Source organism: Mastacembelus armatus, chromosome 5 (genome assembly GCF_900324485.2).
Source record: "Mastacembelus armatus chromosome 5, fMasArm1.2, whole genome shotgun sequence".
NCBI lineage: Eukaryota > Metazoa > Chordata > Actinopteri > Synbranchiformes > Mastacembelidae > Mastacembelus > Mastacembelus armatus.
The window spans coordinates 25,825,305-25,849,342 of record NC_046637.1 but is presented as its reverse complement, the minus strand read 5'-3'; the positions used below and the strand labels follow the sequence as shown (position 1 = coordinate 25,849,342).

Genomic DNA, 24,038 nt, shown 5'->3' with positions numbered 1-24,038 from the left:
TGAGTCATATAATCACAAAAAAAATTAAAATTCATTTAAAACTAGGGTGCTGCATGTTCACTGACCATTTGTCTGACATTTGTCTGCTGCAATACACTCCAAACACCCCAGTCTTGATAAAAAAAAAGGTAACACTGATGTGAAGATAGATTTTCAGGCACGTCTGTTGACAAACTGTTGCTTCACTACTTTGCTGGTGAATAGCAGCCGAAACACCACAGAATGTAGGAGAATAACACAGTTGTTTACATGTAATTGCCAACCGAATCTGAAAAAATAGTAAAACGTGTCTGCACCTCTCATTTCCCAACAATGCACGTGCTTTGGTTTCTTTTGTTGTCAGCCAAGCAGTACACTCAGTTGTTTGTTTGCAGACTGTGTCTACAGTTGTCCATCCATTCATCCATTCATTATCGATACTCACTAAGTCCTATTTAGGGTCACAGGGATCTGCTGGAGCCTGTCCCAGGTCTCTTTGGGTGAACGGCAGAGGTACACCCTGGAGAATGATATGACAATGAAACCCTATAGAGATCAAGGAAATGTTTGCAGAATTACATAGAGATATGGCCATTTTGTGGCCACTAGACACTAGTCACTAGTCTAGTCTAGTGTGTGTAATGCAATATATAAATAGGATGGACAGGCCAAGACTGAGCTCCACCACCTATGGGAACACACTTCAGTCTATTACAAGAACTTCTTCTTGACTACTAGGTCTTGTTATAATTAATCCAAAAACATTTTATGGCATTGAAACAAAATAAAAAATTACTGAAATAAGTTACATATGTCACCCAAGAGAGAGCTGGGATAGGCTCCAGCAGATCCCCGTGACCCTGATTCAGGAAGAAGAGGGTATAGAAAATGTATGGATGGATGGAAGTTACATATGTGAATATGTGTTTTCAGCCACTGTCAAAGTGTCAGTGAAACAGACACCAGTGATTGTTTCTCTAGCTAAAGATAACATTTAGGAAAGGTCACTGCTGACTGTTTTGTTGATACAACCCACATATAAAATAAGTAAAAATAAGTACTCTGCGTATTTCACATCCATGAAACATTTACTACTGGAGTACATGTCAAGATCCAAAAAATGCTCAAAATTTTAAGCCTCCCAAGGCAGTTAGACTGCATTCCAGCTAAGCCCAAGGTGATAAACAGTAACCCTGATAACACAATCACGATAACAGGATTTTTTTTATACAGATACAGTGGTACATATATTGTAAATGGAGGATTTTACTGGCAGTGCGGAGAAGTGGCATGGCCTTTTTATATTTCTTATGTAGCACATCAGATGTCGTCATATGTTTCATATATATGTATGTATGTCATGTGAGTAAATGCTCCCACATACACAATGGTATTTGGCATAGCTCCAAGCATATTTACAGCTGCTCCCCAGACACTCAGGATGACCTGGTCATTACACTGTTCACCTGGAGAAAATGTCATGGCTCAGATGTTTAATGTCTTTATTTATCATCACAGGCACTAGAACACTCATATCACACCAGCTGTACATGGAGGACGTTTGTTCATAACTGATGGATTATGCACCAGTGTCCCAAGGTTTGTCCTTGTCTACGAGCATCAGGGATGCCTAGTCTGTGCAGAGTGCTACAGAATCTGGCTTGCTGACATTTTCCTTTTCTTCACTCTTTCCCAGAATGCTCCCCTGATGCCTCCTCTCTTGTTTCACTGCACTTCTTTTAACTTCCTGACAGGAAGGAAATCTCAGGAGCAGGAGATGCATCTCCCTTAATCTTTCTACCTCCTCCCTCCTGTTCTTCGTTAGTGTGCATAAGTCAGAGGGAGTTTGGATAAGTTATTTCAGGCTGGCCAGAACCCGTCTTTCTCAGAATAATCCTCCATCATCGCCCAGGCTGAAACCCTAGCTGCCTCTAGATATAGACCCATGGTCAGCACTGGCTCTGATATAGGATTCTAGCACCTGAACACTCGCAAGCCTCCCACCCAACATGGGACCTGTTGAACCTGCTCACCCCTCTGATGCACGCAGAAACGCACACCCTTTATGGCCCCCTTGTATGATCTCTCACTCTCTCTCTTGCTCTTTTCTTTTTTTCTCTGTCTCTCTCTAATTGCTATGCAGAGCACCAAGAACCCATGTTTACATATGATCTAATTTTACCCTGCTTTATCTAAGTCCTTCAACCATTGCAATGCATTTGTTTACACAAAGCCTGTCATAACTTATCCTTAAAAAACACTTACTATAACACAAACTATAGAAATATTTTCTATAAGCCCCTCTGTCTGTCAGCCTGTTAACTTGTTCGTCTATTTGCGTCATGATTTGCTCGCAGCCTGGTTCACCTCAGTGAAGCATGATAAAACTCTCTAAGGACAAGAGCGGTGGTTTCCCAGTTCTAGCCCCATCTTCAACTAACCTCCCTTATCTTTTCTCACAGTCCCCTTCTCCTTCTCATTTTCACACACACATACATAAAAGTCGTAAAAATCCCAGCAACAAGCCACAGACACTATCAGCTTCAAGGCAATGCAGTCCTGTGATAGTGTGATACAGAGTATGCAAAGTCATGTCCAGTATCTTCATCACAGGCCTCAGGAGGTGCAAGAGCACCACAGCCCACAGGGTATTATTGTGATTTTTATGTGCTGGAGGCGTTTACTGACTATAATTTATTAGTGCAGCTCATATATATTTATGTATAGCTGCAATAGTGTTTCATTTACATTATTCTCATGCAGTGTCTCCCTGTTTCAGTCCCATACAGCTGCACGTGTGAAGACAAACATGAAAAGGAACACATACTGCACCATTCGCCTTTAACAGAACTGCACAATGCAGTAGAAATCTGCACATGCATCCACACAAAGGAAACCATGTATGGTGTGTCATCCATGAAATGGCTGGCCTCCTCTAGGGCTCTGTAGTGAGCATGTGACCACCACTGGAATCTGCCTTTCATGTGCAAGTACAGACTGAGCCACAGAGGTCCCTGCAGAGACACAAGGGCCCTCACTGCTCTTGTGTGCTGACTTTTTTTAAGCTGACCCCAGGCCTGCTGTGGAGCTGAACAAAAAGGGAAAGTTTGGGGTGACTGAAAGAAAAACACAGAGACATGGAGGGAACTGTGGAATTGATCTTAAATGGAACCCTTGTAAAATGACATTAGAAATTGGTTAAATAGACTAGAAACACAAAGCATAACTTTCTGTCTTTGTTTTGAGGTTAGTGGGACAGCAACTTGTTAGTTTATGTGCAGGCAGTTGCTCTCACGTTTTAGTCACATGGACATTTTTGTTCCCCCACTTGCCCCCCAATAAACAAGAGCTCGTTTGATGACAGGGGATGATTATCATATTTACCCTATTTCTTTTGCCAGCTCTTTTTTATGTCCTACTCAGCTGTAAAGAATGCCCTAATTTCATTTCCACCCTGCTAACAAACAACCACACACACATACACTTGCACTCACTTCTCTCTTTCACTCACATACTCACAGCTCTCTCGATCTCTTGTTTCCTTCTCAGATTTGCACACATACACAGACACGCAGGTCTCACTTGGAGACCCAGTGAAATGGGGCAACAGGATGCTCCAATTATCCTGTACATAGAGAGCCTCTATAGTTATTGGTGCTTTGGCATAACACTGGCTTCCTCACAGACACAACAATGTCATTCTGCTTTTTCTCTCCATGATTCAGTCCAGGCCACTGACCCAGTCTTGGATAGAAGCTACACTCACACAGAAACTTAATTGTGTCTCTTTAGCCACTTGATCAGACACAAACAAGCTTCATCACACTTTCACTGTGTTGGACAAAACTATGATGGACATATGAGGCTTATACGCTGTCTTTCATATATATCCGCACAAATATTCACATTGTGAATATCACTTTTGTGTATAAAAAGAGGATAATACATATACTGTTGCAGTTCTGTCTATGGACAAAGGTCACACACACACACGTGTCAAGTCCATATAGAGTATTAACGTGTAACAATGTTTTCCCCTCATTTCAATTTCGTATTTCTCGTATTGCTGTTCTTTATTTTATATACTAATAACACACAGTCAGAGCAGAACATAAAACAAAAAATACAGAACAGATTTATATGAGTAGACACGCTTTGCAATGGGGAAACAAAATAAATTGTAACGGCTGACACTTTTTCCATCCATCAGCTGTACTTCTTATCATGTAGCAGGTCTTGGTCAACCTAGAATTGTCTTTGGACTGTGAGGAAGCCAGAGAAAACCCACCACCAGAAACAGGGAGAACTAGTGTTGTGAAGTGACAGAGCTCATCACTGCCCCACCATCATGTACCCTAAAACCTAAGATTCATAATATTAATGTCATAATAAAGTTTTAGAAATAATTGAATTCCTATATTCTCCAAGTGTAAGTTTCAGTCCCATCTTTCTTTTACCTTTGTCTGTCTCTCCCCCTCCTCCCTTGTAATCCAATAATCCATGATAATCTAAACAGAGATTATGTGAGGTGAAAGAGCCACTTTGAGATCATCCTTCAATTTAGAGTACCATAAGTTTATGTTCGTGCATGTTGTCATGGACACACTCACTGTTGTGCATACATATTAAGGAACATGAGCATGTATAGTATGTGTAGTGGTGGGAAATGGCGTGGTTGCTTAGTGTGCTGGTACTTCTTTAATGAGCAGCTGTTCCTGCAGCCTCCCCTTGTTTCTTCATCTCTCCCCTCTGTTCTGTGCATCATTAAAGGTCAGTGCTCCTTAATCCCGGCAGTCTGATCCCCATCACGTTTCACCTCCTACACTCAACCTACTGCCCCACTGCCCCTGCATGTCTGCTCGATGTGCTTCACCACAGACTCCATACTCCTTATCTTACTGGTCCTGTGACACCTCTAACACAGCCCTACCTATGACACTTTTAACATAAGCCCTAAACTGCAAGCAGTCGCACTTCACCACTACCACTGTCTAATTGTTGCAGACAGACAGCTCAGTTTAATCATTCTCTCTTGTCACATCAGTCATCACAAAGCTGAGAGAAATCCACAGTGAATTACTAAAGGACTGGTGGTCATGTGTTCCTAGAGTCCCGTGCAGTTGCAATCTTGCACTCTGCACTATTTTTAAGTTGCCCAGCTGGCACTACCATCGTGTTACTCCTCCCCCCACCACCACAAATGCGCACACACACATGCACACACATAAATGCGTGTTGGACTGGTATGATGGTCCTCTGCTTCTACTATGCCCTTGTACGGTTGTATGACCCACAGACTAGCATGCCCAACTGGTGTGGATTTCCATTCCTGGAGCCCACTCCTCAAACATATATTCACCTCAGCCAGTATCAAGGCTTACGCCTTCTAACTGTCCTTAACCTGACATACAGCGTGTCCCCATGCACATGCAGCACGCAGCCATCTGCCTATGTATAAGACGTGAACCCATGCCATTTTACATAAGCAACATAAATAGATGTAATTATGGACCTTCAGAATATACTGCCTTATACTGAACATAAATAATATGGCACTGCTTTGTGTTTCCAGTGTATATTTCACCAGCTGACAGGATTATTACCGTTAAGCCCTGAACTCTTGAACTCAGGACTTAATGCACTCAGGGAACATAGTGGATGGACTACCACTGTTCAATCCACCAAGCCTCCCACTCCTTTGTATCTGTCTCAGTGTTTGTATCTAAACCAACTGTTGACTTTGACCTTGACTGTGTGCAGCATGTAACCACCCTGAGCTACATTTCACCCTTCTCAAAAATGAACACAGGGGCCCAGTCTTCTGTGGGTCAGTGATGGGTATTTAAGCGAAAGTGTGACATTCTGGAAAATACACTCTTTTGTTTTCTGGTGGAGAGTGGGATGGGAACATTACTCCCATTGCTATATCTGCTAATATGGGTATTTGCTGTGGTTGAAAGTAACTATATTTTGATGTATTTGTACTTTACTTATTGACATTTTATGCTATTTCACACATATTTGGGAGGTAAATAGTGCACTTTTCCCCAATACATTTAGTTGATAACTTTATTTGCTGCTTACTTTTTATAATAAGCTGAATAATACAAAATCTAGTCATACACATGACATATTACTGTGCAGTGGGACATTAACAACAACCCAGTGAAGTCATTCAAATTAAAACCCAGATAAAGCGGTTAAAATAAGCTCCACCTTAACCAGCTTCAACATTCAAATGACGTACACAATGCATCAGGAAGTATAAGCTGATAATAAACAGCCACCCTGCATTTGATACATCAGGTATATTCTGATGTTAATACTTTGGTACTGCTGTAAAAAATTTATGAATGCTAGATAATAGTATGGGAATACAATAGATCATTCTAAATATTACACATTGAACTTTTAAATAACAATAATCAATGTGCTGCTGCCATCACTGGCTATACTTGATTTAGTTACTGTTTCTGGCCAAGGAAATAGTTCAGCCCCCAACCCCCATAAAGTGTCAAATTAAAGAAACAGCACATATTGTGTTATTTAGTGAGCTTAGACTTGCTAGTTGGCAGGTTTTGATAATTGTGGAGAAAGTCAGGATAGTTGTTTCCCCCTTTTTTGAGTCTTCATGGTAAGAAAGCTTAGCTAACCAACCAAGTGACTGTAGTCTCATGTTGGACAGATAGATATGAGTGTGGTACTGCTCGCCTTGTCCTAAACAGAGTGTGAATGAGCGTACATCCCAAAATGTCAAACTACTCGTCTATTGAGTCGTCTGTCAGACATTGGAGGCCAGTGTCCCCTGCAAAAGCATCTTCTATTATTTTAGCACTTCAGAAATGTCTTTACCCCTAAGGCTCTCAGTAGTATTGTGCTGGTTTTCAAAGCAGCTAGTTTGCCTCTTAACATTGTGCTCCAGGTCTTAATATAGCACACAGTTTCTGTGTTCAGTCACGAGTGAAACACAAACATTAACACAGTGTGGAACGACTGAATTATTGATGCTCGGGGTGTGTTAAAACATTTCTCCTTCTCCATCTCTCCTTTAGAGTATGTGTAGGTGTGTGTGCCAGACAGAAAAACAGAGAAGGAAATATAAGGAAAAAATGAAAGTGGACAAAGAAAAGTATGATCATCATTTTGGCTGCTGAGAGAAACTCGGTGTGTTTCCTGTCAGCAGCAGACAAAACCTGGCTCTCCACACTCTGCCATGGAAAAAGCTCTTAGGACAACAATTTACCCAGCAGCTGCTGCAAAGTAGAGAGGGACAGGTGAGAGAAAGAGGACAACGGAGTGAAAGAGGCCAATGGGGCTTTCCACCAATACAGAACATATAAACATATACATAGACATCTATTGTGTAGTCTACTGGTGCCATCCTGTCCTGCAAGCACTGCCATATAATGTGCTGTTTAATCATTTTAGGGAACATTTTAATGGAGCTTTTGTCCTGAGTGACAAAGTAGTGGTAGTCTTTTGCCTTCAGACTAAATTTACTATAATCAGCTTTGAATTGATTTAGCAACTACCCACCGCTGGTATGGGTGAATTCAAAGCACAGATGGCTGGTGCACAGATGTGCACAGATGTTGGTCTGGTCTAACAGAAATTTTACCAAATCTTCACAAATTAATCTCCTTTTGATGAATAACACATATTGGTTTGAAACTTGGAAAGCTGTTTCAGTAAAGAATACAAACCCGACAGAGCAAACCAGTCTGTGTTTACTCTGAGCATCCAATGGTGCACACTTAAGTCCACAAAACTAGAGATAGCAGACATGTGCATGCTCTTTTCTTTTTGGTTATACAGATGTAAATTAACATTGAATAACCTGAATATCATGACCTGTTGTGACATGAGATCAGGAAGGAGAAATAAACAAGGGCCAAGGTTCATACCAGCAGATCACTGTCTCCCAAACTCCCAGAGTTCCCTGCGAAAGGTTGTCTTGTCCATGAAACCTGAAGCCAACCATAAATATCAAATTTACATAGCAACAGAAAGGTTGTAACAACAGTGTCCAGGCTGTTACTGCCTTACCATACAATAGGAGAGCACAGCTTCACCACAGATGAACCACAAGTCTCATCCTGCCAGTAACAGTCTCATACCAAGTACAACTTACAATGATTTGCAGCATAGAAGTGGCAGATTCACAGGTGCATCACAGTGGTACATTTACAGTGGACAATCCTGGATCAGCATGCTTATCAGTACAAACTGTAACCTTGAAGGTTTGGGGGTGATATGCTTGTGTGGGAGAATAACAGATGGAGAGAAGAGAGAAAGAGGAGGCACAGTGTTGTCTCAGTTGTGTTTTATGAAGTCTTCTGAGCACAGTCGTTTGGCACTGCTGGTTGAAAGAGGCCGTTTGTGACTTTCAGAGGTAATGGAGTACATATAAGGACATTCGTACACTCCCCACCTGCCTTTCATCACAGAGGTCAAGCTAAGAAGTTGCATACTGGCATAAAAATACAATGAAGAAGGGACTAGGTAGAGTCCCTTGTCTGTTTGCTTCTGCCTTTCATGGACGTGTTACCGCACTGTAGTTTCACTTTGCTCTTTTGAAATCCTTTTTATATCTGCCCTTTTGCTTCTTTAATATTCTGTTTTGGTGCATTTGTGTTATGTGAAATTGTTGAAAGATGTCATATATAAAAGCATGCCACCCTGCCTGTAGTGGATGGGAAAAGAATAGAAAATTAAATAAATATATATATATAATATGTAAGAGACACTGGGGGAAGAGAGATGCATGTGATGTTATGTATGAAACATTAGCTATGTGCCTGTTTATGGCTCAGAGAGAAAACAGTGAACAAGTAGTTGGAGTGCTTTTGTGTGGTATAGTATATTATAGGATATTAATATAACAACATGCAGTGGTATTAGTATTATTATAAAACAATATTTTAATCAATCACAAAATAAAACTCTGGAATGCATGTTTAATAATAAGTAAACTGTATTGATCTGCTTCTGTTCATTTATTCAAAAATGATCAGAACCTCTGCAGAGCTTTCCAGTAGCTGTTCATACATATTGCAAAATGATTACTTTAATGTGCTGTTGCAGCATCTTCCTAGCATGTTGCTATAACAACCTAAAGTGTATAAGAGAACTGGAGAGACATATGCAAACATACACACACATATAGAGACAGACAGACAGTCTGATTCATTTCAGTAGAAAGGAGATGAGTCATCTTCTATTCCAATCCCAACTGTGACCCAGCCAGGTCATGTAAACAAGACAAGGAAACTGAAAACCAAACTATGGAGACTGCATGTGCAGGCGCCAAATACAGTAAGAAGGACAGCTTTCATGCATTAAGAAGCTAAAGGTATCAACAAAATGATTTTTGTCAAAACAGGCAAAAAAAGTGTGCATGTGTGCCCCAGTTCTTCTACCCTGCAGTTTGTGTGGAATGTAGATTGGTGGGTTGGGTGGGCAAATGTTGCTGGAGCGCAGCCCTGCCTCTCCCAAGGATCTGCATCTGTTCAGCCTGTACAGACATGTGCTCAGCTGTGCATTTGTGTGTGTGACTACTGTGAGCTCAGCTGTGAATGTGTCATTGTGTGTATGAGCAAGAAACAGTATATGCTGTATTCTGCTTTTGTGCATGTGGGTGCATGTGTTTTGTTTCTCTGCGTGTGTTGGTTTGTGTGTGTCGGTGCAACAGGGAGGGCTAATGTGACATTCTCCTGCTGCTTCCATCGCCTGGTTTGTACCTCAGCTGTCCCAGTGGGCTGAAGCCAGACGACACACATAGCTCTGCAGTGTGTCTGCACTCTGTGACCCAGGATTGTGTGTGTTTATAGTTTCGTGTGTGTCTGAATTGACCGTTCCGACACTAAGGGGGGAAAAAAGGCTTATGTAAATGTAAAAGTGAAATTCAGAAGATATTGGTGTGCTGTGAAGAGGTAAGTCACTGTTCTTGAGAATCATGACAGTGTTCACAATGACATCAAATAAACCATGTAAAGAATTTTTAAATGATATGCAAATAAGGGAAGAAACAAAATGTCAACTAACCACACATGAAGGTGTGCCAAGAAACATCTGTGACTGTCATATCCCTAAGTACAGCTTAAGAAAGTCTTCGGCCACAGAACATTTACAAGGAAAATGAAGAAAAGTACAAAGTTCTAGTTCTAGTTGCACATACGTTTATACCATCACAGTTACAGCAATGGTATTTGTATTCAGTAGGTTAAAACATGACATAAAACAAATGGTTTACCAAAATTACCACAAAACAAAAAAATATTTCATTTACTTGCCTTGGTGTCTAGTGATGAGGACGATTCTGGGTTTATTTATTCTGGGTTGTGACATATCCACTGCACAGTGGCATTGAGTGCAATGTTACTATTTAACCATTTAAATGGAGACACAACTGGGGTAGATGAGAATTAACTTCAAAAATGAGTTTTCTTGTTGCCTAGTGCACTGACCCATGAGTTATCTCACACAGTGTCTTGTCACAACTAATCAAATCTGATCACACTGCATCAGCACAACGACATCAGCAAGAAAATGAAAGAAATCGAGGGACAAGTAAACAGATGTTTACACTTTGAACCACAGATGAAGTAACAAGCAGGTCAAGATTTTTTAACCTGCAGGGTAATCAGAGAATTGTCACTCTCCGCCTCCTTGTCCACATCCTGCTGAGGCTCCATATGGTCGGCAGGCTTAGACTGGCTGAAAACTTCCTTTACAAAGGGAAGGGGAGAGGATCCATCAGATGACGGATCGCAGAATAGAAGTTAGTGTGCTAAAGTGGATGTAGGGACAGAAGAGCTTTAGACCATATGGTCACAAGGTGACTGGGTTTGTGTCTAATGGGATTGATCTAATCTACTTTTACATTAATAGACAGAGAAGGAGCGAAGACAGAATCATTTAGACATTTTCGAGAAATTTTCTGGAAAAACTAGAATTTAGTAGGAATAAAGCATTAAACGTTATTATGTATAGACACCAATTCCATAGAACTAATATGCTACTAATGGCACAACTGCTTTACAAAGTTACAAAGCTTAATACAGCAATATAAAGGCACATCGCCTTTAGCTGAAAGCTCAAGTCCCCATTAATCTCACTAAAATAGATTAATGTCTGTCCTCTCTCATACATTTCTGCTTGCTTATATGGTTAATCTGATCTCATTGTAAATCAAATAAACAGTATAATAAGGGAATGCTGACTCGCTGTTGATGAAAAATGTGAGCCCCACCCAGACTGATGAGAAATAACACACACGTCATTTTGTAAAGAGGCATCCTTCATATATTCAAGATCAGCTGGCATCAGCCACCTGGGTCAAATTCCCCTACACATTCCCAACCACCCACTCAACACGCAGCAACTCTTCAGTGAGTGAAGTTGCTCAGCCGGTTTCTCCTCTGGTCCTCCTCCTGTCACATATATACCTGACTTCTTCCTCCCTCACACCAGCCTGTGTGTATAAACACATTTGAATCATCAGTGTTACAGGAGATGATCAGTCCAACGTCATCATTATGATGAAGTCATTTTTTCCCACTCTTCTTCACAGGAGTATTTCTGCTACTGCTGGGCATCTGTTCTGTAAACCGTTCTGTTGGACACAGGATGGTATGGGGGACAAGAAGAAAGCAGAGGAACATAATGAATCAAAGATAGATGATCCCAGATAGATACTAACAGAATTTGGGTGAAAACAAGATGAATATGGCCAGTGCACAGAAAGAGGAGACGAGACTGATTGAATTGGTAGGAACCCATATTAAATTAGCACTGAAACAGGCCTGCTTCAGTCCAGTTTTCCAACCAACTTGAGAACCGAGGAACTGTACGGGGAGTCAACTAGTGCCAGAATGTCACAACGCAAGTCTGGCTCTCTCAAAATTTACTAGACTGACAACGCTGAGCCCCTGAGCAGACTGGAAGAGACGTCAGTACATGCCCAACACACCTGTTCCACATGTGACAGCAAGGTGACGCAGCTGCAGTTATAAATGAGCAATAATACCAAGTACTGTCAACACTTGTTCTTGAGCTCACTGTAAACAAACCTTTACCCATCACTAATTTTATTGGCTGTGGCACCTTTGTAAAGAGTCCCACTAGAATAATGTATTCAAGTATTACTACAGTACACGTCTTAGGTATTACTTTTAAGTTCTATGTAAGTAGGAGGCAACTGGGGACTTTACCTCAGCACTCCAAGAAAATATCCTACGAGCTGGATGACTGAAAATCTTCTCACATACATGTTACATGCTTCATTCAGTTTATTCTGTATTCTTTCTGACTTTTGTGGACTTGCATAATAACAGGGCAGTGTCAGTATCACACGCTACCTTGAAATTGTCTCACAGGCCTGTGACTCATCAGGATCCTGGTGTTCACTGAATGTGTAACCTAACCACAGGCTGAACTCCAGGTGACTATAAAGAAGAGGAACCAGGGGGCTGGTACACACTTTTGTTGTATTCCAACAGGCTCCAGGAGTCAAGTAGCAAAAACAGAACTGATTACAAGACATTCAGGTTTAAGGTGACAAATGGGGATTGATCAGCTGAATCAAAGTGACTCTTGATCTACTGTCTCACTATCTCAGCAATTCTCCCCAGAGAACAGAACATTCCGACGCGAGTCGAAAATCAGATAAACTCTTTGAAAGGTTCATGGATAAAATCTTATCAGGCTATCATTGAAGAGAACAAACTGGATTTGGCAGATCTTGACATAAAAAGGGAACATTTGCACTTCTATACTGTAACCTAGCCAGTTTTTTTTTTTTTTAAAAAACATTTGTTTAAAACTAGAAATCACCAAAACCAACTTGTTTCAGTTAACAATTATTTTTATTTTCTTTAGAAAAAGAAACTATCACAACTTCATTTGGTTACTTACAGTTTCTCTTCTCATAGTCAGTCTGATAACAGGTTGTGATTTCATGCTGGAACACCAAACACCCTCCTACTAATACACACCACTAGTACAACATGAGATTATACATCTTGCATTTTTACCCACTTTTTCATTTTACACCCTCTGATATTGTGGATTGACTAGCAAATAGAAACCACTTCTATTAAAAAACATGGAGACAGAGTAGAAATCCCTGACAGTTTCACTTAGAAAATGAGGGACAAGAGAAAGAACTCTTTGAGCGGTGTGGTCCATACCAACATGCACCTGATGTGTTTCTGTGTGTGCGTATTTTGGACAGCACCATAATTCACTATATATGTGTGTGTGAGCTTAAGAGGTTCCCTGCCCTACATGAAACGTTGAGAAAAACAAGACGTGGTGGGGGAGGAGAGAAAATCTAGGTCAGATTGTGAAGCATGCAGGCCCCTTTAGCAGATACAAATTTGTATGTATTTTCCCGCTGTCAGTGAACAGAACTGCATGCACGTCCATCCACAGCAGGGACAGAGGACCGTAAGTGAAACACGGTTAATATACGATTAAGGGATGTATCAAGTATGTCTCCCTGAGAAACACTTCTTTCTTTTGTACCATATAAACCCACTTTTGACACTGGCCCATCCTGTGAACTCCTCTATCCATCCCTCGGAGAAAAAAAATAACTTGGCTCACATCAAACATACTGCCCTTCATATTATCCCATGAGCTTTCTCCCTTCTTCTCACTACTCTTCCATTAGGATTAAAGCTGCATTGCCGATCATCACAGCAGCTATTAAGGGTTGGGGGCACGGGGAGATGGCATTAACGCAAACCTTAACTTTCCAAACACAACTTTCCTGGCAATCACCCCACAGGTGTGTAAGTGCACTGACTTGCAGCTCTCCCTCGTTCTGTTTTTATCAGTTTATGTGAGCTGGCCTCACACAGCAGTTTCATACAAACCAGTTTGCGAAGTACCGAGTGTGATGGTGACACCTTAGTGACATAGTTCGAGTGGTGCTACTGTCCCCACCACGCCCCTCTTTTCAGTCAAATCGAGGAGCTGGGAGGAGGAGAAAGGGGCTGTAATTTGGTTTTCTTATGCCCTCTTAATCTGTCTCCCACAGTAGCACCACGAAGCTAAAGCACACACACATTCTAATGTCACATACCGAGCTGACACTCAAGCACTAGGCAACAGGGAAGGTAGAAAAGGAGCACAATAAGAAATGATGAGAAAGTGAAGATTTATTGCTAAAACGTGTTTTGTTAAATATTCACTGCAAATGCTAATCCCTCATTACCTGTGTGAAGGCATTTATGCTGTAATATACCGCATGAGGGATCGCTGTGCCAGTGTGTGCAGCCCAAAAACTAAAGCATGATAGTTTTTTTTTTATTATTAACTCATGTTGACTGAACAAATCTTTGCTATGTCTAAACTGCTGAGTAATCTCTGTAGCCCTTTAAGTGTCACTCATATACACACTTCCCCAGAAAGGCTGGCATCCTAACGAGCAATAAGAGTGTAAAGTTGAGGCAAGTGACAGTGCAAGTGCAGGTGAGTGTGTTTTGCCTAGACACAACACTCAAGTGAGAACACACACAGGTTAAAAATGTTTGCACTTTTATGAAGCTGTCCACTCACACGAGGAAATCTTAAAAAGCCTTATCTAAATCAAACCTTATCAAATGGCTGTAAAACTCCTTAGCCACTGAAGAAAATCCTTTGTATAAAAACTTTTTTTAGAGTTTTTTTTATTTTTTTTTTTTATTGTGTCTCTCTGTTCAGCTATTATTAAAAACCAGGAACTGGGGTGTCGACACCTCTCAGTGGAAAACAAATAAAACAACAACCAAACAAGTTTTAAAACCTAAGCTCCACTTCCTCCTATGCTGCCTCCTCCTGAGGAGCACAGCTGAGGAGAAAGTGGAAGGAGAGAGGAGATTAGCTGACTCTCTCTCTCTGTCTGTCTATGAGACAAGTTTGGGTAGGACTGTGCGAACAGGTATGGCTTCCCCTGAATCTCCCAACATGTTGCTCCTCAGTTTGTTGTTGGCAGTTGCGGTGCCTAAGCCAGGTCCCCCTTTGGCCAAGATTGAGGGGAAGGAGGTGCTGTGGTGCTCAGGGAGCCGTTTCACTGTGGCCCCTTGGCTCTTCTCGGTTCCAGGTACAGATTTGGGCAGCCTGCGATACAACCAAGGGTGCCTAAGAGCCTGGCTAGGGGTGAGACGAGATGAGGGGTCCCAGTCCAAACACTTCTTTATAAAGTCAGTAAAGGTGGGGTCCTCACAGCCCTTGAGTGCAACACTCCACTCCTTGCTGCCCGGAGGGCCTCTCATCTTGCCACGGCGAGAGCGAGAGCCTGTCAGCACAGTGGCCCCTGTGGGCAGGGTATTGACTCCACAGTAGCGAGGGTGACCCTTGGAATTGATAAAGTTCTTTGCCCTTTTGGCCTGCTCCAAAATTTTCTGTGGAGGCATGCCCAGCAGCTCCATTACGCAGGCCAGCTGGTCACCTTCGTCCTCACCAGGGAACAGTGGGTAACCAGTCAGCAGCTCTGCCAGTATGCAACCGAAGCTCCACATGTCAATAGGAAGGCCGTAACGTGAACCAAGAATCACCTCTGGAGCCCGATAGAAACGAGACTGGATGTAGGTGTACACTCGCTGGTGTTCAAAACAGCTGGAGCCGAAGTCAATCACCTGGCAGAGACAGGAGAACAACATCAAAATCACATGTACAAAGCCTGTTTTGGGGCTTGTACATAGTTTAACAAGACATCTGAGAATGTCATGGGTGTCATACCTTGATGCCACTACGACCCTGCTGTTTGAGAAGGATGTTCTCTGGCTTGAGGTCACAGTGGATGATCCTGTGTCTGCTCAGGGCTTCCAGGCACTGCAGAATGGAGTGTGCAAACTTCCTGACCAGTGGCAGGCTGAAGCCTTGGAACTTGTTGCGCTTGATAAGCTCATACAGGTTCATGCTCAGCAGCTCAAAGGTCATGCAGATGTGGTTACGGAAGGTGAAGTTTTCAAGCATGTGTACAACATTCATGGTGCCATTACGATCCTGCTTGCGCAGGTGCTCCAGGATGCGGATTTCCTCCTGTGCCTGCCGGTGGAAACGCTTTTCATTACGCACCATTTTCAGAGCCAGATGCTGCTGCAGTTTGTGGTCATATACCTTGGCCACCTGGCCAAAGCTACCCTTACCAATAATCTAAAGAGGGCAAAAAGGACATAAAGAATCTGAATATCACTAAAAACCAGCAAAAACATTATTAGTTTTAAATACAATCAATTATAACTGCAAAACATGTATCGAAACACAAGTGTCTGACCTTGAGGAACTCATAGCGGTAAGCCAGGTGGTCATGGGGGACATGAATGTAACCGCCCTGTTCATCATCATACCCGCAGTTGTTGTTGCCCCCAGCAACGGCAGGCCTCTTCTTGGCATTGGGTCCCACAAAGTAGATGTCTGGGTAAGAGTGGATCTCTGTGTGCTCTAGGCTGGTCAGTTGAGACCGATACAGTCTCAGAGCCTGGTCAGGAGTGAGAGGGCCACACAGCTTTCCACTGTTCCCTCCATTCCCACTTCCATGTGTGCCAGAGGATTCTGTGGAGCCCTTACTGGATTCAGTGCTGTGGAAAACAAGCACGAAGTGGTGTTACTGCTGCGTATGAATTTACCGTGATAGCAGCTGAACATGCTTTGAGAGATGTTTTGCTGTCTTGATGTAAGCACCTTTCTGCACTGTGCTCCTTGGACAGGCTGGAGACAGGGGCAGGTTTACTGGGCATCTGACCAGTGGTCCCAATATTCTGAGTCGTCGCTGTGGTTATAGCATTGATCTTTCTGTTGTTGGTGGAGTCTTCATACAGGTACTTGACCTTCAGCTGGCCACCTCGTACAGTTACCTGATCCCGCATGACAGTCTTGTTACTCACAACCTATTAGAGAAACAAGTGAGACAGTGACAATAGACAAAAAGAAAGGGATTAGAAATCAATTCCATTGTTCATTGTAGCTTATTGAGACTGTGAACAGGTTGTGCAAATTGTACTTCATTGTGTAGAAGATGTGTAGCTCCTGGTGGTATATGAATTTATGTGTGTATCTTTATGTAAATAGGTTGTGCTGTTTGCTTTATAAAGTGTCTTTGAAAAAGCTGCATAAATAAAACGTTTTTCGTGAAGTTCAATATTTCCTAAACAATCTATAAGGCTAAGTCTTTCAAGCTCAAGCAGGTACAGAGAACAAAAGGTGGCACTTTGTATCTAGTTACACATCCCCACTACACACTAACAAGGTGCCTCGGTGTAAGTGATTTGGCTGTGGCTGGAGAAAATGCGTTAAAGGAAAGACTACAGAGAGAGATTTCTGACAAACTCAAGATCCATTCCACAAACAAAAGTTGAATGCACAACTAGTCAGCAGATCAAGATTAAGTATGCTGATGTGAAGTCTTTTATCAAACAGGTCTATATTCCAGCAGCTAACTTTAGAGTTACTGGCAGCAATCCCACTGCAGAGCTGGAGCATGTAGTGGATGAACCTGCACAACAGGATCTAGATCTAGTCCAGTAGGAAATGAAAGAACGGGCCCACCCCCAAAACGTGAACAACCACCCACATCCCTGCCTACTTTTTTGTTTTCTAGTTCTTAGCAATTAGGTAAAAGGTTTAAACAATCTTTGGCTAAACACTGCAATAGTCCTTTAATTTGTCCAGAATTTAACTTAGTGAAATGTGATTGGAACTTTGTGATTGAAAGACTAAAGACTCATTCTGATCCATAAAACCCAAAACTCAGCTGAAAAAAATAATCAAAATAAATTCCAACTGGGGAACAGGAATTACATCTGAATCGAGACAATCGCTAGATTTTGATAATCCATTTGGAACTTATTTTGCCACAAACTTTTAAAAGTGACAGATCCGCCCATTAAACTTGGGAGGACCTGCAAGGTTACAAGAGTATAGTCTTAGTCTTGCTCCTGGCAGTAAACAGCTTCATTTCACCAACCCCAAGAATACATTCCTTCTCACTCCCCGTTCCTTCTTCTCTCTCTCACCAGCGGAAATAACCCTCCGCAAGATTATGGAGCACAAGGGAAATAACAGTCATTAAAGTTAGCTTATATTCTTAAACTGCACAAGCAGTGTGGCTGTTAATAAGGTGCACAGACAACATGGCCATCCTACAAATGCACACTAGCTAGAAACATTTACTGGATCTTTTTAAGCTGCCTTTCTTCCACATAAAAACTTATTTTATTGAAAAAGAGGTCTCTCCCCTCAGAGGGAAGGGAGATTCTGATGTTGTTTGATTTTCCCTCATTCAGTTTTTTTCCTTCTCTATTGTTCATGTTTCCCTGTAAAGCCATAGGCTTCAGCTTGTACACAAAGCTGAGCAGCTCTAAGGCTGAAACCATGTCAGCAGATACAGACAACACAGGGAAACATACTTGAGAAGTAGGTATTGACATATTCCAGGATGTAGCGTGTGAATCCAAAAATATGGCTGGGTGTACAGACTTTCAGTACAACATCCCCTCTGCTGATCCAGGCTCCCATGTAGCTACTGTCGTACAAAAACTGTGAATGTCATTGTTTGAGCCCATACACAGACACAAATGTTGGCAGAAAAATCAAAGCCTTATACATAGGAGGCACTAACTGTAATGACATGAAATGATATGAAACAAATGGAAACTAGAGTATGGGTCTTCTTTAACACAGGTAGTACTGAGGATGGAGAGTCCTCTCTGTGTAAATCTGTACGGTGCAACAGATGGAAAGAGCTAATCTCTTTGCTGTGTGGAAAAACAACTAAGTATGCTTTTCTCCCTCTCTCGACCCCACACACCAACAAATCGTGTTCACAGACACATATGTTGGGTTAACAAAAATAGTGATGAGGACAGCTGCCTAGTCTGCCATTCATTAACTGCGTATTATGACCCAGAACTAAGTGCTACTATTATTTATTCTACTAATTTGTCCCTTCCTCTGACAGAACAGGGATGACATCATTTTATTACTTTAATAGAGCACAAGTCAACTCTGAGCACTGTACATGCTGAACTGGGGCGAGCTACTGTCAGTCACATTGAACAGAAAATACAAAGAAAGAAGGACAGGACTAGAATAGAATAGAAAACTTGGCCTAACCTCTGTGCAAGTCCATTGTGCAAGAAGAGGAGGGGGTCAATGTTGACTGGTGATTTTATTTGTGGGTCACATTTTCAAGCCCAATAAATCTTCACAATATATCAGATAAGCCCTTTTTCCTCTGCTGGAGCCTGAGGTTGTGGAGCACCTTTGTCTGTGCATGTGCATTTTCTGCCAAAGAGGCTTTTCAGAGATGCAAACAGCAGGAACTAACGTTTACTTCAGAAGAAAAATTGTCAATCACGTAGCAAGATTTACTTAACATTTTAAAATCATTGGTAAAGTTATCAGTGCTCTTATCACCTCTAACCAACAGTCCAAATAGGTAGTCAAACTGTGAAACCAAAACCTGGCAACAAAATGAACTGGTGGTATCTATGGATTCATCTACTCAAGCACATAAACGTCATGTTATCAGCATGGATTATGTCTGCAGACAAAAAACTGTTTATGACTGGTTCTTCTGCCAAGTCAGTTGAGCAACTGAGCAGAGTTATGCATCAAGCAAGTACAGACTTTTGTATGTAACTTTAAAAAGTACTGCTATTAAAGATTTTGCACATTAAAAAAGATTCACGGGGCTGGTAACTGCTGTTGGATTTCTGTTGTTACTTTAGCTGGAGGCACACAAACACTACTTCACATCAGCTAATCTCATATGGTCATGAAGATTTGCTCTGTGTAACACAACAGACTCATATCCCCTTGGGCAGTCAATCAATATTGCACACATGATTATTTTATTACACAGGTTAGAGAAAAAAGACATTAGCTAAGCTACCCAGCCTGTTAAGCAAGAACACTGTAAATGGGAGCATAATAATGACAGGACTGAGTGGAGAATATCTCTGAGGAACAGGATGTCTGGAGACAAAGTGTGCATTCGGCACAGGAAACAGGGATTTGCTTGTTTTGTGCATATGTGTGTGTTTGTATACTCACTGTGTGTTTGTGCATATGTGTGTGTCTGTATACTCACTGTGTGTTTGTGCATAGGTGTGTGTTTGTATACTCACTGTGTGTTTGGGCATAGGTGTGTGTTTGTATACTCACTGTGTGTTTGGGCATAGGGGGCAGCCCAGACGGACTGTCTGTATCAGCTTCGTCTTTAAGGATGTGGTCTGTCCTCATGTAGGAGTCATACAGACCATCACCATGACGCGCTGAAGGGACAGAAATGGACACAAAAAAAAAAAATCAGTTTCATAATGTGCAATTGGAAAATCTGCAAAACAGACACACTTGGGGATCAAAGCTGACAGTGGCATTCAGGCATAACATCTACAGAATGCAATCTAGTCTTTTCCACAGAGGCGGACTCTCCCTTGTTTATTCATAACCAATCATAGAAGCGCCGATTATTTCATCAATCAACCTACCGACGGCCATGAGACTAAAACAAATGATTTGTTGTGACAACTCCCTAGAGCCAGTTTCAGCAGGGCAGCGTCATGACACTGTTCTCTGTAGACCATTAGGGACGCATATTTCTCTGCCTCAACAGCAAAACCCACATTTACAGCAAAAAGACCATTCTTAGCAGAGATGCCATTGTATCTACTGTCAACACATTGTATCCAAGGGCAGGGCTCCGACCTGACCAGCTTAGATAGGGCTTAGGGTCCCAGATAGCTAGCGCTGCAAGTGGTATTAATGGCCTAATGGGGGTAACAGATGCCTCTGTGACGACAGCATCTTTCCATCTGTCCATCTGTCCATTCAGGCCCAGTCAAACAGTGCACACACCAGGTGTGCTCAAAAATAGAGCTCATATGGTCGGACGCGGGTGCTTGTCATTCAATAGTGCTATGTGTGCACGCTCACCTCTGTGGCATCAAGCCAAACACCTAATGTGAGATGATACAGACAAGAGTAGATGGATGAGAGGAGCTTTAGGGACTGTAGGAAGAAGCCAGCTACTCAAATGACAAACACCCATCAGCCAACTGTCCACCTCAACAGTCATCTAGGATACACTCAGGTTTCTGTGTCAGTTGAAGCCTCAAATAAGGTTGAACAGCCAGTTGGTATAAGGTGTATAGGTGTTTGTTGGCTCATAACTAATAACTTCAAACTGTGGCAGGCTTGATGCCGTGCTCCTGAGAGCGCTGTAACCATGTGCAGGTGCGTCAGAGCCCATGTCCCTAAGTGCTAGCTCGTCAACAGAGCGGCTCCGGGACAGATTAGACCTGCTGCCTGGATACAGACGTATTAGACCTGCACAGCACAGCAAACAGAGGCATTAGGGCTCCACACACAGTATCAGGCAGGCACAGACCCTATTAGGCCTCAGTGGGGGTTCAGCATTTTCTGTACAACATCTGACTCTGTTGTCCATGCAGACTTTCTCTATGTAACCAAACATCCAGCCTCCTTTGTCCAGCTGGTGTCCCCCCCCCCCCCGCACAGCAAAGGGTAGGGAACAAGGTTCAAGCAAACAAACAAGTTTTACAGCAGATCATGTGTCACAAAACGTGTGAACGATGATGTGGTGGGGTAAAGTCACAGCTTTCGTCCTCCTGTTTTGCCTACAAAAAAAAAAAAAAAAAACCTCCAGTGTTACGACACCTGATGCACGTTTGTCACAGCCATGTGACAAAAGTTTACAGACCTGAAGGGAAATACCCGGGGACAGATTAAAGGTGAACTCTGCGTCTATAAACATATAAAACAATAACAACGACCTTTGTGACAAACTTTTAAAAAGCTTATCAAGAAATGTTTACGAGGAAGACGTAAAAAACAACGTCTCACCACCAAAACACCCAGGCAGAAGCTTGGTCACCGACTCCGAGATGCAAAGCAAAAGAAAACATGTTTACACGCCGCGTCGACACGATCTGCCCACGGAAACACACGACGTGAAACTTCGAGCCGAGGAGACAAATCTGCCTCTTTGGGCTCAAACACACAGAAATCAACAACAGGCTGCGACGCTTTGTCGTGGTTACCTGTTGCAATTGGGCCCTCTGGTTTTCTGCTGATGATCATCATGATTGTGATGAAAATGTGATGCCCGCATCCGAAGTTGGTGGAAACAAAGGTTCAAGCTAGAGTCACGTCGCAGACTCGGCTAACGGCATCTATAAGTCTGCAGGGATCGTTGGTGTTTGCTGGTACGTGGAGCCCCAGCAGCCTCCAGCTGCGGGTCTTTCCTCCCGGGTGTGAGTGTGGTTGAGCCCGGCTAACTAACATTAGCCTCGGCGGAGGCGGTGGGGGTCGTCTCCCTCAGCCTGCTAGCCAGCTAGCTCGTACAGCCACGAAAAACACGGTCGCTCCCCGTGATAAAAACAGTCTGAGTCCAGATATCACAGTTTGGTGGTCTGACCCGTGTGCCCCTCGCCTTTCTCTGTCGGTACAGCGAGTCGATCCAGAGCACCATTCCCGTGTTTATTCCCGGTTAGCTGACTCGGTAGTTAGCAAACAGCGGGGTCACCACTCGCTGACCCCCCCTCCCAGGATTTGTCCTCCTTCGGGAGAGCTCGGGGCTGATCCGCCTCGTCTTCGGGGACGGCTAGCCAAGAGGAGGCTAGCTCTCTAAGCTGCGCTGATGGCCCATGCTCCCTGCAGAGACACCCGGAGCCTGCCCTCGGCAGAAAGGCTTCCCCTGCACCGGTGCGATAAAACGGCAGTGTTTAATCCCGCTGCTCCGCCGCAGGAGTCTCTTATTCTCGCAGCCTGTGTGTTGTTGCTAAGGGCGTCTTCCCTGAGCCTGGAGCCAGCAGGCAAACAGAGGGAGGAGCGGGGCGGCGCTTAAGGTGGCACCCGGACACCAGGCTGCAGGGCGCCCCGCGGCGGCCATCCGCAGTATTGCACACGCACACACGCACACACACACGCATACACACACGCACACTCAAGCACGCACGCACGCACACGCATACACACACTCAAACACGCACGCACGCACGCACACACACGCACACCGTCAATTGAGTTCATGATGGCAGAAGACTGAGTATACTGTGCATCAGAGCTTGTTAAAGACAAATCATTCATTGATAATCCATAACTGAATGTAACAAAACTGTTCATTATGTTACAGCAATAATTAATAAGATATAGTTCTGCAACTGTTAGATCTGATGTGCAAATGGTGACAGTTTCGTAATAAACTAATTCTGGCCCAGATTCTCAAGACTTTTCCAAAGGATCAGACATCACATGACAAATATCTCAAAAGACGCATTAAATGTCCATCCACAACCTGGCAACCCCAAAACTGACTATATTAATGGCTACAAAGTGCAGTAAATAAATTCTGTTATCCCTCCTATATCTTTATAAAGGCTGTTTTTTCAAGCTTAAAGGGGCAAAGCAGAACTGAAACAGTCAATTAAATAAATAGGTATATTCATATTAATCTGTTTGGATTCACCTTTAGTAAAGTGCTGAAAGTAGACTGGTTACTTCTATAATATCAATGTTTACTGGATGTCTTAGGTCTCTATCACAGTACATTGAAAGTCAGTTTATTATTTTATTCATTTACTATTTTCTGCCATTTTTTTCAATTGGTCAAAGAATTGACTAATCTTGAAAATGATCTACAGCTTAACTGCTAAAAAACACATTAGCTGCAGCCCTATAGGGTTAAGTAGACAGTGCTGCTGGTCATTCATTATCTATACTGTGTCAGGAAAACTGAAGAGGGTTGAAACTGGAGGATTTGTAGCTCTGTACAGTTCTAGATATAGTTAGGGGCAGGGCAGAGGACAGATGCAGCGAAACCAGTCAGGCATGAGAAGGGGGCCAGGATAAATTCAGACAGTGATACATGCTTGACAGAGGGTGATGCTAATCTTAGCTCTTTCTCAGTGGTGAGAAGACAGGTCTGTCTATATTTGCTGCCATAAATAAGCATACTGACACAGTTTTAGGCAGCCCACTGGGCAGCAGCCAGCCGTTAAGGCCAACTCAATCATGCTGATTATTCTAAGATGGCGGTGTATGGAGGG

At 42.7% G+C, this 24,038-nt stretch overlaps 1 protein-coding gene across 1 annotated transcript; it reads right to left on the bottom strand.

The window, feature by feature from the left end:
- Window positions 1-12,826: 12,826 nt before the first annotated feature.
- dyrk3 (dual specificity tyrosine phosphorylation regulated kinase 3) lies at window positions 12,827-22,814 on the bottom strand. The gene is made up of 6 exons (XM_026307431.1): window positions 22,032-22,814; window positions 20,134-20,243; window positions 16,651-16,856; window positions 16,244-16,547; window positions 15,706-16,122; window positions 12,827-15,602 (listed from the first exon to the last, which is right to left on the bottom strand). The coding sequence occupies exons 1-6, from the start codon at window positions 22,072-22,074 to the stop codon at window positions 14,871-14,873; spliced, it is 1,812 nt and encodes a 603-aa protein (XP_026163216.1). The 5' UTR covers window positions 22,075-22,814; the 3' UTR covers window positions 12,827-14,870.
- Window positions 22,815-24,038: the final 1,224 nt, after the last annotated feature.

What these genes read in the sequence shown, in the direction of transcription:
- dyrk3 (XM_026307431.1), bottom strand. Translation starts at nt 22,074, where the DNA reads ATGATGATCATCAGCAGAAAACCAGAGGGCCCAATTGCAACAG. An exon ending in CCCCTATGCCCAAACACACA is followed by an intron (nt 16,857 to 20,133) that starts GTGAGTATACAA and finishes TTTCTCTAATAG; the next exon opens with GTTGTGAGTAACAAGACTGT. An exon ending in ACCGCTATGAGTTCCTCAAG is followed by an intron (nt 16,123 to 16,243) that starts GTCAGACACTTG and finishes TGCCCTCTTTAG; the next exon opens with ATTATTGGTAAGGGTAGCTT.